Source organism: Hydractinia symbiolongicarpus, chromosome 8, assembly GCF_029227915.1.
Source record: "Hydractinia symbiolongicarpus strain clone_291-10 chromosome 8, HSymV2.1, whole genome shotgun sequence".
Classification (NCBI taxonomy): Eukaryota; Metazoa; Cnidaria; class Hydrozoa; order Anthoathecata; family Hydractiniidae; genus Hydractinia; species Hydractinia symbiolongicarpus.
The window spans coordinates 5,132,277-5,149,430 of NC_079882.1; the positions used below are offsets into that span (position 1 = coordinate 5,132,277).

At 34.2% G+C, this 17,154-nt stretch overlaps 2 protein-coding genes across 3 annotated transcripts in view; both read left to right on the forward strand.

Moving 5' to 3' along the window:
- On the forward strand, positions 1-17,035 carry LOC130655258 (Krueppel-like factor 3). Its single transcript, XM_057457993.1, has 8 exons — positions 1-534; positions 663-702; positions 9,739-9,781; positions 10,281-10,355; positions 10,436-10,555; positions 10,640-10,800; positions 11,056-11,157; positions 11,545-17,035. The coding sequence occupies exons 1-8, from the start codon at positions 396-398 to the stop codon at positions 11,873-11,875; spliced, it is 1,011 nt and encodes a 336-aa protein (XP_057313976.1). The 5' UTR covers positions 1-395; the 3' UTR covers positions 11,876-17,035.
- LOC130655254 (breast cancer type 2 susceptibility protein-like) overlaps positions 13,392-17,154 on the forward strand; it is a 21,240-nt gene continuing 17,477 nt past the window's right edge. The window contains exon 1 of one of the 2 annotated variants that reach the window (XM_057457989.1): positions 13,392-13,464. The gene's annotated coding sequence lies outside the window, so the exon portion shown is untranslated. Of the gene's footprint in view, positions 13,465-13,499; positions 13,610-17,154 lie in introns of those variants that run through there. The other variant, XM_057457988.1, reaches the window with a different exon arrangement.

Genomic DNA, 17,154 nt, shown 5'->3' on the forward strand with positions numbered 1-17,154 from the left:
TGTTTGAATCGCAGCAGATAAGTGTTTTTAAATTAGAAGAGAAGACAGCCATAGGGGCATCGTATTTCTAGAATATCCTAGCAGGGGAAAGTAGGGGGCAGCAGAATATTTGTTTTCCTTACCATTAAACGCTTACGTCAGCGTTCTGTCAGCAATAATTTAATGTTTTTCCTTGGGTATTCATGCTATAGTAACATGTTTGAAAAGGTTTATAATAAAAGCCGGGCTAGTGAGGCCAGGACTGTCCTGACGCCAAAGGCAATAAGTCAAAGTAACCCACTGACCACGCCCAACAAAGCAGCTACGCTTTTTTTGTCTGGGCCTGATAACGTAATTCTTGGTACCCAGGGCGCGAGTCGAACAAAATTGTAAACAAATACAAAGAACACCGGCTGATGGTGTACGAAAGGTCAGTATTTGGTTCTATGGACATCAAGAAAATGACTGAGGGAACGGAGATTATTGAATCAGATTCCACAGCTGAAAAGACATCCAGCAGAGTGGATCAAGCCTGTCAATTTAATGGTTTTATTGGTATGTTTTATCAAATTCTTAAAAGTTTTAAACTTTGCCATATGTTTGTTTCCTCTGGCCATGGCGTAGCTTATAAGATAGCTATTTAGCCAGCTAGCTACATATGAAATTAACTCTTCACTTTTTAGAATCACATCAATCACATGATGCATACACTTCAACTTCAAGGTATCACAACTTTCCGTGTTATATTTTTATTGATTTATTTCCTTAAAAAATTCATTGGGTGTGGTTTTTTAAGGCGTAGCTTGGTCAATTTTTTTAATCCATAAGTTTGACTAAGCTACTGTAAGATGCTGCCCCACACATAGCTGCCCTAATACAAAATTGAGAGAGGTAACATATAAAAAATCACTGTATCTTGTATTGAATAAGTAGGGCATTTCTTGGTCAAAATTTGTTGGGATCAAATTTGCCTGCTCTGTCAGTTAACCAGGAGGCCCAGCATAATTTTTCTTACCACCAGCAAATCAGAATACCAAAGGTTGGAAAAATTATGGTAGGTCTCAAACGATTTCCTACGGTCAGAATACTGCTGCGCTTTTTGATTGGTTAATTCTGTTGTTCTTAGCTCATGTGGTCAATATCGTGAATCTTTTGTTTTAACAAGTAGGTAAATATCGTCAATAATTAAAGGACAAAAATTAAAAAAATATATTTTTTGATATGCTGTTATTACAACCATAAGTAATCAAATTTATGAAGTGTTTTGAATATTTCTATTTAATGATGGGTTACCCCTGTGGGTTGAGGGGTCGCATCTGTGGAAACCAGATGAAATGTTTACGTTTTGAAAAAAAAAATTGAGTTAAAAGGTAGGTTGTATGAGGCCTGTAAAGAAGTGTTATGTTGTACGGTAGTGAGACATGGGCAGTGAAGCAGACCGTTTAGAAAGGAATAATATGAGAATGGTTTGAAAGAAATGGTTGGTTAAAGTTAAAAAGAGTTCAGATGAGCTAAGAAGCAGGCTAAGTATCCATAGAATTAAAGATGTTATCGAATTGGCTGGGTCACTTGAAAAGAATGGAGGAGGATAATTGTGTAAGAAAGTGTAGAGACTTTATAGTTTCTGGGGCAAAGCCCAGAGGCAACCGAGAAAGACTTGGCAGGAGGTTATAAGGACAGACTTAATACAGAGGGGTTCCTAAAAAAATGAGCATTAATACAAATCATGTTAATTAAAAAGTGAAAAAAAACTTAGGAAATTAATTAAGAATTTTAATTGAATGTTGAGCAGCCACCCTGAATTTGGTCATCTTAGGCAAACGGTTACCTTATAAAACCCCTTTGTAAAATGAGCAGCCTGTGATATGGTCAGCTCAGACAAGCTTTTTTTCCTTTATGCTTTACCACAACTTGTGGATTGCAAGAAATGATTTGAATTATGCAACAGCTGTCAACTTAAAGTTATGCGAACTGTAAATGTAACATTTGTTTTGCAGTAGAAAAGCAGGTACTAAGTACCAAGTTAATTTCTATTAAAATCTTTTCTTTCACCGATTTTTGGTCTATAAACAATGTTTAGTGACAAAAAACAATATTTTTGTTCCTACTGTCTTGTTCAGAATGCTTTTCAGTATGCTAAGTTGATGCTAAAGAAAATAAAGAATTTTTAATTTTTGATCCAATGATGTCACCATCATGTTTGGCATGCTTTTTAATTCTGTGTGCCAAATTTTGTAGAAAACAAAACATTTTCAATTTTGTATTAAAAATGGCCAACACAGGGTAAAATTGCATAGCAACCATGATCATTTCCTTGGGAACCAAGAAGATAAATAGGTGTGCATATTTTACATGGCTATCCAAGCAAATATTGATGGTTATACCCTGTCTAAGGGGCCATGGCTTAGATATGAAGTCCCAGAGTATTTAATGCTCATTTTTAGCTATGGGTACCCAATTGGGATCTGCGCTCTATTAGACAACTCCCTGCAACATCTAATGGCCCACCCATTGTGCCATTTCTTAAATTTTTATCACATGTCTTGAGTTAACCCAGGGTTATGGTAACATTTACCTGTCTATATTAAATTGCCGCCAATTGAAATCAAACACCAGTGTCCCACACAAGTACGAGAGTTGTAAACATTAAGTTATGGCACCATTGAACTTGGAAATCAACGGAAAGCTAATTAACGCAACCACAGGATATCGATATCTTGGGACTGTTCTCGACCAGACTTTGTCAATGAGCCATCACTTTATAAGTCTTTACAAGAAAATGTCTGCCAAGCTTCGTTTACTACTCTCATTGAAATCCAACTTAACGAACAATGCCATCACTAAAATCTATGTGGAAATGCTGCTGTCAACGCTTCTTTACTGCTACAAACCTGAATCTTACCAACAGCCAGCAAAATAAGCTTGATAAGGTGACAGAAGAAACGTCAAGTACCGATTATGAATGAAATAAAGAAACATGCTGTCATGCTTGTCAAAAAATACTTGAAAAAAGCAGTGTGTAGCAATTTTGAAGATTTCTTCGAGATAAGATTGCACAGTAGAAACACCCTAAACAACAATTACTTACTGACAATACCTAGAGTGAGACTTGAAGTAAATAGATCTGGTTTTAAATTTATAGGATCAAAGATTTATAATGACAAAATTCAAAAATCGGATACTTTACCAAGTTTCGTAAGAAACACTAAAAGCTATTTTAACCTGTAATAAATTATTTTATGCCTTATTGTAAAGCTAGTATTTTTAACTTATGTTTTTAACTGTTATATAATAATAATATTTTATAATTTTATTTTTCACAGGACATATATTAAGAGCAGTTTTTTAAAAACTGAATTATATCCATCCTGTATAAATATTCATAATAATAATAATAATAATAATAATAATAATAATAATAATAATAATAATAATTATAATAAGTACGGTGCCAGATTTTTGTTTGCATCATCAGAACATTTGTTAAAAGTGAAACAACAATTATTTAGTTCTAAAATTATGTGGAAGATCACACTTGCCAGGCACAATTTAATCAGTTTTACCCACATATTTGTTTCATACATATACTGACTGTGCTGCGTATATTTATAACAACCTGAAAATTGTGGAAGAGATTTTTTTTCTACATTTTAGTAGATTTTTTTCATTTAGTAGGATTAGTAAACCATATTTCTTTTCAAAATAAGATAAAAATACTCTTATTTTGAAAACTTGGTCTTACTTAAGTTATTATAAATATTAGTTTCCGTTGGTTGTCTCTTTTACAGCAAAAATAATCTTTTTATTTGGGTTTAAATAAAAATACATGTTGCAAATAGTTAAATAATTAACGATTAACTTTAAAATTGTTTAGGAAATAAATATACTAAAAAGTCCAAAAAAATAATCTGCAAAACAATTTGCTGTTTGGGGTCAAATAAAATCATACAAATAAAATATTCTATTTATTATTTTAATATTTTATCAATTTCACCAGTGAGGGTTCTGCAAAGGGGGTCCCAGTCTATTTAAAAGACATCAAATGACATCAACCTAAAATATCAATCCAGCTGAACGTAAGTGGAAAGGTTTAACAGATGTTACACTTTGTGTTGATTGCTAACTCTTGACTTGGTTTACATCAAACCAACTTGTAGTTAATCCGGCGAAGTTTCAGATGATGTTCCTTGGAACCATAATCGGTAATGTGAAACTCAATGTAGAGAATATACATATTTCTTCTTCTAATTCTGTAAAACTCTTAGGTATCAACATAGATAACAAGCTGTCATTTAATATGCACATTGTCTCATTGTGTAAGAGAGCAAACAGCAGTGTTAGGAGTCTTTACAGAATTAGAAATTTTATTGATCTCAAGCAATCGAAATTAATATTTAACGCTTTCATATCATCGGTTTTTAGTTAGATAGATGGATAAAGAGATGAGAGTCCTAGAGTATTTAATGCTCATTTTAAGCTACGCAGACCCAATTAGGTCGGCGCTCTACTAGACAACTCCCAGCAACATCCAACGGCCCACACATGGTGCTGTCTCCCCAATTTCCCTCTTGGCTTGGGTTAACCCGGGGCTATGGTACTATTCACTCGCCCATGTTTAATCGCCGTCAAGAGGAATTGAACCCCGGTCTCCCGTACAGAGGATGAGAGCTATAACCACTAATCTATGGCGCCACAATAACCACTAATCTACGGCGCCACAAGTTATGCGCCAATTATTTGGATGTTTTGCAGCAAGTCCACTATTAACTCCATTAATTCTATTTATAAACGTTCTCTTCGATCAATTTGTAGCCAATTTGATAAAAAGTTTAAGGAGCTACTACAGGAAGCTGGTATTTTAATCTTATGTGAGATCTACAAAACAACTCGAGGTATTAGTCCTCCATTTATGTTACATGTTTTTCAAGCAAAGGAAGTTCCATATCTGTTGCGAAAAGTAAACTTACTGTCATTAACCAGTAATTTTGGAACATCATCTTTTGTATTTAGAGGAAGTGTTATTTGGAATGTATTACCAGATTTGGTGAAAAAAAAGTTTCACTAGAGGCTTTTAAAGCAGCTTTAAGCACCATAAAGATTTCAAATTTGTGTTCATGCATGTTATGCAAATGAGTAGTGACAGTTCGTAGTCTCATTTTTTATTTTTTGTTCTTTTGTTATATTAGTTATATCAGTTGGTGTAAATTAGTCTATGAACTATATAAAACAAACTAAAAAACCAATAAATAGTAAATAAATAGAAATAAAAAATGAAGTCAGTAGTATTTGCATGTAGTGACATCATATTTACCTGGCATTGTAATGTTTGAACTGTGAGTTTTCTCAGGGTTGCCACACTCCTGGAATTTTCTGGATTTCTCCTAATTAAAATTTTGGACAGAAGGTCTGAAAGAAATAATGAGTAAACTAACAACATTAATTTGTATTTTTCTTTTTTTTCTTTCTTTGTTATTCATTTTGTTTTCATTTCTTTTGGAAATACCTCTGAAACATCAGAATTTTCTGGAAGTATCCTGCCATTTTATTTTTTAAATTGCAAACGTAGATATTTGTAGTTCAAAAAACGTCCACTGCTTTTGAAGTTTAATTGTTCAGCCAAAAAAAGAAGACCTTCGTAGGTTATAAAAGCTTTGTTATTGCGACCTTGCTAATTTCCTTAAAATTTAGTTTTTGTTTGTTTCAGGTTTATGTTTTAGGTTGTAAATATCACCACAAAAATGTGTTGTTTAATACTTAAACATTTTTAGAATGTCATTAAAATATTTAATGGTGGTGACATAACATGTTGTTGGATTGATTTTACTGGCTACGCATGTACATTTATTTGCCAATTTTTTGTTTGGATTGACAGCATCACATTTATTGTGTGACTGAATAATTGATCAGTTTGCCTTCTCTCCCACACTGCAACTTAAAGGGGAATTAAGCCCAACCATAAAATTTCAAATCCACTTGTTATTATTCAACTTGTCATTCAATAAATTGGAAAATTCTTGGCAACACTTGCATTCCACAAGAGTAAAGGAATTGGAAATAACGCAACATGTACAGGTACACCAATGCAAATTTTTAAGTCTTCTTGAATTCAATTCGTCTTTTTCTTCGCTATCACAAGATTTATAAGTCACTTTTTCAAGTTCTGCTTTAGAGTATTCAGGCTTATTCATGTAACATCCTGTTACTGACGTTTCACTAGAGTCACTTGAATATTCTAGAAATAGGGGAGTCATAGCAGAAGCTTAAGTTTTCCATATCTTGCTGCTTGCGCTCAGCGCAAGCTTATGCTTCTTCAGCGTAAGATACGTCACAATATATCATTCTCCAGAATCAGCCGTGGCCTCAGAAAATTTAAATGGCGCTTATCGCTCGCTCATAGAAGGGGAAACTTTTATATTAAAATCAATACAAATAATATTTATTTTTCAAAATTTTAAACAGAATTTGAGAAATGAACATAGTTAATTGAAATAATGCTATTTAGGTTTGAGGCTTAATTCCCCTGTAAGTGTTAAAATTAGAATGTGTTATGTTTTTTTAATTTTAATTTTCAGCGAAAGTTTTTAATTTATAAACGTTACAAGCCATGTACAATTCTTTTACTTAACCTTTCTAATACCGGACATTTTGTATAACATTTCCTAGGATGATTTTGCATATTTCGGCTACACTTTTTGTGTGCAAATAAATGTGAGTCACAGGAGCAATTTAAATAAAATTTGATCAATTTTGCTCAATAATTAGACATTACAAAAGTAGAAAAAGAAATATTGATTTACTTCGTTGATTTTATTACTGTCCTTCTCTGTTCGATTATTTGCGAACGGAATATGAAAATGAGATGCAGTTTTTGCAGCAATAACGCACATTTCATCTATTTCCTGCTGCAAACTACAACATATTGTTGGTATTCCCGTTCAGCCCCAATCGGTATATTAGACCCACCTACTCTGTGGAAGGTCGGAAAATACTGACCTATTTAAACACCTAGCCAGACAGGAGGTTGGGCTTAATTATAAAAGGCGTAATATTTTGTCTACCTTATACTTTCATTTTTTACTTCAAACCTTATTAGTCCAATCTTCCTTTGTTGGTGATGTCTAAACTCCTCTATGTTTATAAAAAAATAACTTAATTTGTTTATTGCCATCTTCTGGCTTTTGTTTCACCTTGGCCTTTCTAATTTGCTGTGTAGGATGCATTGACGTTGTAATGTGTCAATTGTAAAGACTTCAAAATTGATTAGACGCACAATAGACCTAATCCTAAAATCCTTTTAATTTTATCCATTTTACTACAATATTTGAATTTAGAGACATAATAACCGCCCCCTCAGTATTAGATGTTCATTTAGATCTTGATTTTTATCCTTGTTTTAAAAATAGTTAAAGCAATTTGAGCCATAAAGAACATCGCTTCTTCAATAAAAGTTTTTAGGGATGTATATTACGCTCCAGACTATTAGTTTTTACCATTACTATAGAGTAATCAGCTTATTTCTTTACCAAGAACGCCATAGTGGAGATGCAAATCTTATAGACCTTCAAAGATTTGACTATTTTAACTAAGAGTTTTGTTGCAGTAAGAATTCTTTAAAATTTTGCAGTTTAGCCGCTTAATGAACTTGTATTACCAGCCGTTTCTTGTATTTAAGACACCATTTTAAATGTTTTAAACTGGTAAATTAATTTTTTCAACTCGATCTCGTTATCGACGATCTCGTTATCGTCGCGACAACATTTTGTCCGAAATTGTTTATGTTAAATTAGTTTAACAATTTAGTTGGACGGAATTAGGGCTGTGTTTAATTTGACCATTGACTAAAATGGGATTTGTTAGTGAATTGGATTTAGGTGATGAACTTTGTAATAATGTTGGCTAGAATGAAGTTTTTAAAAAGCTAAGGAAAACACTAAGAAACAACGATCCGAAGAATTATATGGGAACAACTTTTGCTAAGTTTTTTCTATTGAAATTAACAAAAGGATTAATGAACTATTGTTTAAACTAAAGATTTGAGCATATTTTTTCAATTTCTAATCATAACCGTTTTTTTTCTTTTAACATTTACTCTTCTGCAGCTATAACAAACCCGCAACGGAATATTTACGTTTTTTTCTTTGGTATTCGTTGTGAAAAAAGAGTTTTTTTAAAAAACATGTAGACAGGTATATTACCTGCAACGAAACTTAAGTTTTTTCTTACAACTAAATGGTCCGTTTAAACTTACCGTGTATTTTAGCCTTAAGATAGCTGATTTTCTATATAGTAAAAATAAGTTTTTTTGGACGATGGTGCCCCTCATAAACATAAAAAATTAAACAAAAGTGCAACGAAATACTACACCATGTTAAAATCAGGTCCAACTTGTGTATAAAAACAGATCTTTTTTAAATTTTGTATAAAAACAGATCTATTGTTACAAAGATAAATGTGTGAGAAAAACAGAAAGAGTGGTCTATAATTTTTGCCACATCAATCGAAACCAATATATATCGGGTTGTTTCTATTCAATTCTCCAATGTAAACTAATCGTATCTTACACTTCCCGCAGTATTCACATAGTGGCCATGACGATGCAACTACAAATGACACACACGTACAATGAAATAACTTTATGACGAATTTTTTTTTTCTACCCTCTTGGGAAATACAAGCGTCTACTGGCTTTTAAAACAGAAGAAATTGAAGTCGAAAATATGTTTACAATGCGTGGCTATAAATGATTAAACGTTACAATGCATTTCAATATAGCTTACTGTTAGTAATACGCCCGTCCTGATGGGCGATATTTTTGCAAAGTGGCGCAGAATGGCTGGTTTTTATGTTCTATGAAAGTTTGACGTCGAACATTTAAAATATAATGCTATTACGGCATGCAAGAAGCTGATGATAGTTCACGGCTGACAAAGCCTAAGTAATATCTATATTTGCCGTGATCATAATGAGTTTAATGCAATAAAAACTCTTTACTAGTGCAGCGTGCGTTATTAGCAAGTCTGTTACCCTAGCAACCAAGAGCGCTGGGAGTGGTTTCACAAATGCTGGTTTTAAATGATAGTCTCGACTATCTGCCATCAATTAACTGTTGGTTTGTATTAATTTGTAATTAGTTTAAAAACACCATCATTACTGTCCCATTTATCATTTGGTCAGTTTACATATCAGTAGAGTTGATTAATCTTCGCTAATTATCCACCAAAGGGGCTTTAAATTGTAGTAGCCGTAACGTGTTCTAGAAGACGGCTGCGAATTATACTATTCTATTTTTTATAAATTTTTTGGAATATTTGCCTCGTTCTTTATGCTTCCGTTGAATTAAGAGAACGTATTCTCAACTGATTTGTAGAAGATATTGTATAAAAGATGACAGTTTTTCTCTAATTACAATGGTTATTGTAAAAAGATATAAAGGCATCTCATAATTCTCCTTCGCCCATTATACAGCATTACAATTCATTATCATTACTTCACCATGGTGACGGCTTAGGTTCACAGCACATGCTTAGATGCTGTTGCCAAGTGGGCGTTGCCCATGGTAATTTTCCTGTTGTTTTTGTTAATATTATTTGATCAAAAGTCAATTAAGGTTTAGTTTGTAGATATGTTAGAGCAACAGCTAGCAGAACGTTCAAGGATGTCCTATAAAGAAGCATTGTGGATGTTACACTGTAACTTAAAAAACAGTTTAATGTTTCGTGATCGAAAATTTTCTCTTAGTCATCCTTCTATCTATTTTAGTCCAGAGATTGATACACATCGTCATAATGGATCCGCAATAAAGGTGACTCTCCTGTTTATTTGTTAATATGAGAAATTTCGCTCAGTTGCGCTGAGGATCTATTGTTGGTGCCTTAAACATTTTTTTTGTTTCTTAATTATAAAGAAGTATGTCGTTGAATGATATTGTATTGATGACCTAGTGTTTTTTTTTTAAATTTGCCACTTTTTCTCTCTTGTCAATAAGAGTGTATTGCACAGCCTCGCATGTTAGTAGAATACCTTTTTATGAACAACACGAAACACTTTTTTGTTCTTCGGTCACAAAATGTTGTTCTCACAAATTGTTTACAAGGTTATTAATTACAATCATCAGTGTATATTTCCTCGTATGTTTTTCTTTTTATTTTTCCTATTTTTAACTTACATCGTGAGGTGTGTGAATGTCCGTGACGGTGATTGTCTTTGGGATAATCCTTCTTGTATTTTGTGTGTTTTGGTCTATTAAATCGTACTCGAATAAACATGGCAACATCTTTAAGACTAATCCTTTCTTTTATTAGGATGAAGACGATTATCATTCAAGTCAGATAATTTACCCAAGAAACTACGAACCTCCGCAAAGCGACCCCGAGAAGGTATTTATTCCCTCTTTGTCAGTATCCATCCCATTATTTATTGCAATTGCTCTTTTTCTCACCTCTTATTTCTTTCTTAGTGTATACATTGTATCGCCGCTGCTGCAGCTCGAAGAGCAGCCACACATCACCACTATTCACCACCATCGCCACCCCGCCAACAATATGTTTCTACAGCCTCGCCACCTCATGTATTTCAGGTAGGTTCTACAATACGCTATTCCCATTTAACGTACAAACAACCTGGTAACATTTGATAGGATTTCTTGTTCTTATATATGCAGTCTGGTGGACTTCCCTCCATGGTGCATTGTGAAATCAGGCCAAGAATGTATGTATCGTATGCTGGAGAGGAAAGAAAGTCTACAGTTTCCCGTACATATATGTCTTCATCATATTCTCCTCCACGTGACTCTTCGCCGGGTCCAACAATGGCTGATAGCAGGTATTTAACAACATTTTTGCTGTATCATTTCTTTTCAAGTTTACCTTAAGAGAAGTAATCGCCATTGAAAGCTGAAATTTTCTTATTCGCAAAAATTAATTCTGCTTAAAAATATGGAAACACCCCGATTCGTAAAAGTTTCTTCTCGCGGAATGGAAAAAAAATTAAAAAATCGCGAAAATTCTTTCCGCAAAAATTACTTCCTAAGGAAGTTAAAACAATCTATTTTTTATACAATTTTACTTTCTATTTGAGGTCTGTGTATGGTAATCGTTCACCCAACCAAGCTATCATCGTGCAGCCTCAGTTTTCCGGGAGCTCGCAGTTACCAACGACAACTAATAGCATTGATACGCGGTAAGGAAACAATGTCATTAGCTATATAATAATCATCCGTAGAAGTGCACCACGCCTTGTCACGTGCTTCTGTGATCGCTGCGCAAACTACTCCAGGCGATTTTGTATTGTTAGGTAAATAATCTAATAATGGGTGTGGCAGAAATGTTTATATTTAGTATAATTGCATTTTTTGTGGGCATGGGGTGCGCCCTTTTTTAATTACTTTGTAATGTGGTTTTAAAGGTAATAATTATTGTTGGTATGAGTTTTAACCAGTTTCTGACTGTTCAAATTAGTTGATGCGATTAGCATTTAATGTTAAAAATTGTTAGCTGTTTTTATGTTAACGTGACGTAATGTTTTTCTCTTTTCTGCCAAAAAGTTTATAAATAATTTTCTTCTTAGATCTCCCACTAGTCCTCGCAATTCCAAACGCAGAAGTCATCATTGCATGTTTAAGGGCTGCAACAAAGTTTATACGAAATCTTCACACTTAAAAGCACATATGCGCACCCATACCGGAGAGAAACCTTACAAATGTTCATGGGAAGGCTGCACGTGGAAGTTTGCAAGGTCAGACGAACTAACTAGACATTTTCGTAAACACACTGGAATGCGTCCGTTCAAATGTACTAAGTGTGACCGCTCCTTCTCGCGGTCTGACCATTTGTCGTTGCATATGAAACGTCACATCAGTGAAAGTAGCAAACCTGTTACAAACGTCTCTTATTCCTGAGAAGAAAATGACAGTAGAAAACAATTTGTTGGCGCTCAAGCAAGATAGACATCAGTGTCTGACGCATTTCACTGACGTTGATTACCACAAGAATTTAAGTGTATCCGGGTGTAACATAGTTGCTCCGGTCGCTACGCGAGCTCAAAGTGACAACGAGAACAATAGCATTATATCCGCTCCGCTATATTAGCTGGCTGTTATCTATCATACAATATATGTATATATATATACCTACCGACAACCGTTACTTAACGAGATCCTTCTTTCGTATTCGTGTTTAAAAACGTTTTTTAAATTTTTGTAAATTAAGTTTTGACTTGCAGGTCGAGTGTGTCTGTGTATATAATTTGTGTCGTGGTAATCTTCTGTAAATATAAGCAAAGGTAGATTAAGTAACATTAGGACTAGAGTGATATGCATATCGTTCATCTCCCTTAACTAATGCTTATTATGGTAATTTATCTCCATAATAGCGAATAACAATAAAACGTAGAATGCAGATTACTTATTATTTTCCCAATTTTTAAGATACAAAAAAATAATTTTTTCCGATCGTACTATTTGATATAATTTTTCAATCGTAGAATGGCTTATATTTTACTTATTATGTTGTATTTATTTATTTCTTATCGTTTCTAAATTTTATAATCGAGTTAACAAAATTAATTGTAAATATTATAATAGTAAAGAAAATTATGGATCTGCTAATCACCGCGAAAATTATGGATGTGCTAAATACTGCAAAAATTATCTTAAAGTGTCATGTTAAAAAAAGGTTGAAAATACTTGGAATTATGGTACCTCCTGGGTCAGAATAAAGTCGCAAAAAATTTCTCAAATTTTTTTTGTCCCAGAAGATACATCATAAATAACAGGACTAGCCTAATTGCTTTTTGACAGTAGATGACGTTGTTTGACCATCGGTTGAAATCGAGCAATGAATCGCGAAGATGTAGAAGAATCTTAAACGGTTTAGGGAGCTGCAAAATTTCTGTAGTCGTTGTACAGAGATCTTTTGTTGACTTTTGATACGTGGCATGCGCAAAAGAAGTTATAAGAAAATTTCTTTTTACACCAACCATATCAAAATGAATACAGGTAGGTAATAATATCGGAGCAGTTTGGTATTATTGGTAGTCATTAGTATGGATTTTTTACTAAGGCGCTTATTTAAATATGGGACTTTGTGAAAAAAGCGTAAAAAATTCTGCCCTCTGAGGGGTGCGCTCGTTAAAATGTCTTAATGTCTCAGAAAAAATGTACTGAAATGTGGAGCACAAGTTAAGGCGTGGAGCTTCTCTCGAAGTGGGAGCAACGGTAAAGTGTGATAGTTAGTGGAAAGACTGTTACGAAAAAAAAACAGTCCGGACGCCCACTGGATCATCACCACCCGAGTCAAGTTTTTTAAAGAAATAAATATTGGGACGAAGTTGGCATCTTTTTATCGTCTTTGCTTTTGGGTTGTTCGGTTTTTCAAACGGTCTTTGCGGGAAATACAAAAACAAAATCAAAGACCACTTGAGAGGAATAGAAAGCGGGGGCATTTAACACTCTCACAGGTTTTTTGTCGAGTTTTTTTAGGGAAGAAGGTAAATAATTAACGAATGCATGCCATGCTGCTCTATATGTTTTGTATGGTGTTGATTTGCATGGCTTTTAGCCAGCCTCGCCATCCATGATATTGATGGTAATGATGTGAGATATATCTAGCTAGCTAGTTTGGTTTAGGCCAAGGTAAATTATATCACAGTTTTCGGTCCACCTAGCTAGACATATTCAAAAACACATGCAGGAACTCTTTATTATTCATTTGTTAATTATATTGCCAACCAAAAGTTGTGCAACCAGGACAGCTTCTACTGTCATCTAAGTACGTTTAAGCTCAGGGCCTGTATTTATTAATCCAGTTCAAGTGCATTTTACAAATTCAGACCCTTCTGCAAACTGTGTTAGCTCAAATCCTATATCGATGATTTTGCTAAGGAAAAAAATTTGTAGCTAGCAACAGGAAATTATTTGCCTCTCATACTCTGTGCAGGAGACCGGAGTTCAATTCCTCTTGACAACGATTCAACATGAGCAAGTGATTGTTACCATAGCCCCGGGTTAACCCAAGCCATGTCAGGGAAATTGGGGAGATGGCACACTGTGTGGGCCGTTGGATGTTGCCGGGAGTTGTCTAGTAGAGTGCAGGCCCTAATTGGATTTGCATAGCTCAAAAAGAGCGTTAAATACTCCAGGACTGCCCATCTAAGCCATGGCCCCTCCTGGAAGTAATAGACAGGGTATATCCCTTGATATTTGTGAGGCTAGCCATGTAAAATATGCACATCTCTCTATGAAAATGACTGATAAACTTTTGAAATCTTTGTAAATAATAAACAATAAAATGTAAATAATAAGAAATAATAAACTTATTCATGAGGGGTCTCAAGCATATTGGGGCTGTTTGTGAGAAACTGATATAATTCTGTCGACCTTAGGGTCATGTTTTGAATGGCTAAACTATAGACAATTTTCATCATGACACATGTTGTTTATAATCCCTAGACCTCTTACGCAAATCAACAGGCAAAATAATGCAGGTAGTAAGTCATGGACCATTCCATCAAAAATTTATTTTCAGTTAGAGGCATCTTTTGATTTTGAAATTAGAATATGGCTCGCATGTAGCTTAGATTAAGATCATATATCAGTGAAAAGATGCTAGTAGCGACAGTACAAAAGTTTTTCATCATAATTTGACTTTCTTCACCTAAGGTGTGCATGTTTTGTTGCCTGTCAATATTTCTAATTTTTTCAGCACATGCTCAATAATCCTTTAAAAAAACTAAACATTGTTTTGAACTGCATTAACAATGACATGACAACAATGAGAGGCGAATAGAAAACTTTGCCTGAATTATTGCCTCAAATTTTACATAACTAACTGCTATGGCTACAGTGTTTAGAGTGACTCAATTGATTTAAAGTATATGATCGTTCATTGCGCTTAGCAGATTATGTCTGCTAAAGGCGTGGCTGTGGAGGTGAGGTTGTTAAAGCTATTCAAAAACTGTTCTCAACTAGTTTTAAAAAACAACAACAATATGCTCATAAATTAGAGGCAGTGATCTCGCACTGAGAAAAATTCTTGAAGTCATTTTTTCTTATAATTGTTGTAGTTTTATTGTTTATACTTTTAAACTTGATACAAAGTAGAAACTAGTTGATACAGTTGCAATAGTTTAGTTATTCACGAAACTGGCATTCATGGAAATGTATATATGTTATATTTTTGCTACTTTTTGCGCATATCGAAATACATGTCTGTAATTTGTGTACAGGTTATCAATTAATACGTTGACTCTTCAGACTAACGTATATATCGTTTTTTCATAAAGTGATATATCCCAAGGGAAAGTTAGCTTTGGTGTACCGGTGTAAATGATCAAAAAAATTGTACATTTTAAGCCTGTTTTTTTCTGAATTTTACTCCAAAGTCTGAACAAATCAGGATACCACCTTTGTGCATGGCCTTGACGTATAAAAATGGTTTTCATAGTCCCTCCCACTTTCTGCGCTGGGGTTCAATGGTCTTGTTTCTGTCAAAATGTTGGTGCTATAGCTTCACTATTTGTAACAGTTCCAATGGTGTAAGCTGCTTATTCGGGTTGGCTAGAATTTCTCGGGCGTAGGTGACTGATGTAAAATGCAAACTGTACGGCAGAACAATCTAGGACTAATATGAGCATCACATAGACTTCTTCGAAACAAAGTGAATTTTGGTGGTTCCATTAAGTATCTTAAATTAAGTAGCAAACTTTAAAACAGGATTGGTGTTATGTTTGTTTACAATATTTTGCAATAATTTTATACCATACTTTTACATTGTAAACACCATTCGCAGCTACGCAGAACATAAAATAAAGAAAATTCAAACATTTGCACATGAAAAATACGGTAACTGATTCAAGGATAAACCTTAATTGTTCTGAACTAATTCTTCTTCCATATCTCTTCTTTATAATAAAACTAAATCATTCTCATTCATCATTCTCATCATCATTCTCATCATCATTCTCATCATCATTCTCATCATCATTCTCATCATCATTCTCATCATCATTCTCATCATCATTCTCATCATCATCATTCTCATCATCATCATCATCATCATCGTCATCACCATCATTCTCATTCTCATCATCATCATCATCATCATCATCATCATCATCATCATCATCATCATCATCATCATTATCATCATCATCATCATCATTATCATCATCACTCTCAGCTTAACGTCCGTTTTCCATGCTAGCATGGGTTGGACGGGGTATATTAATGACCCTCTTCCAATCTGATCTAGCCTGTGTTAGATCTAAACTCACCTTCCTCTGTATCAAGTCTGTCCTTATAACCACCTGCCAAGTCTTTCTCGGTCTGCCTCTGGGCTTTGCCCCAGAAACCATCAAGTCTCTTCACTTTCTTAACCAATTATCGCCCTCCATTCTTTCCAAGTGCCCCAGCCAATTCAATCTTATTTGGATAACATCTTTAATTCTACGGATACTTAGCCTGCTTCTTAGCTCATCTGAACTATTTCTGTCTCTCAGACTGGCGTTACACATCCACCTAACCATTCTCATATCATTCCTTTCTAAACGGTCAAGATCTTCCTGCTTCACTGCCCATGTCTCACTACCGTACAACATAACACTTCTTACACAGGCCTCATACAACCTACCTTTTAACTTAATTGACAAGACTCTGCTAGTCAACAAAGGAAATAACTCTCTGAACTTTTTCCAAGCAGAACCTATCCTGCAAGTAACACTTCTTCCAACACCCCTCTTCACTGCCCAACATATCGCCTAAGTAACAGAAGTTACATAGTTATTATATACTGAAGATACAAACTCCTCTTTTATTTTTTCACTTTGTTATTGAAACGGTATTTCTTCTTTTTGTAACTTTGTGTTCTGACGTTTTTAGGATTGTGCAGTCAATCTGATCTAAGAGTACCGGTTATAGATATCTGTTATACATGTCTTTCTTGCTGATGTAAATTCTATAACGGAAACAGAGGTTTATCAATTATTGGTATACAGATGATAACCTTTAGTATCTTAGGTCTTTTTGAATGACTTTAGACTAGCATGACATATATAATGTTACCTGTCTTAGATAATTGATGCGCAACTAGCAGATCATATATGCAGGACAAATAAAAACCTTCTCCACCCTATAGTAGTTATGTTGCAATTTGATGGAGTTTATGCAATGTTTCAAACTAG

Coding starts and splice junctions, on each gene's coding strand:
- LOC130655258 (XM_057457993.1), top strand. CDS start 396: ATGGTGTACGAAAGGTCAGTATTTGGTTCTATGGACATCAAGAAAATG. Junction 10,356..10,435: donor CGCAAAGCGACCCCGAGAAG/GTATTTATTCCC, acceptor TTTCTTTCTTAG/TGTATACATTGTATCGCCGC. Junction 10,801..11,055: donor CCAACAATGGCTGATAGCAG/GTATTTAACAAC, acceptor TTTCTATTTGAG/GTCTGTGTATGGTAATCGTT.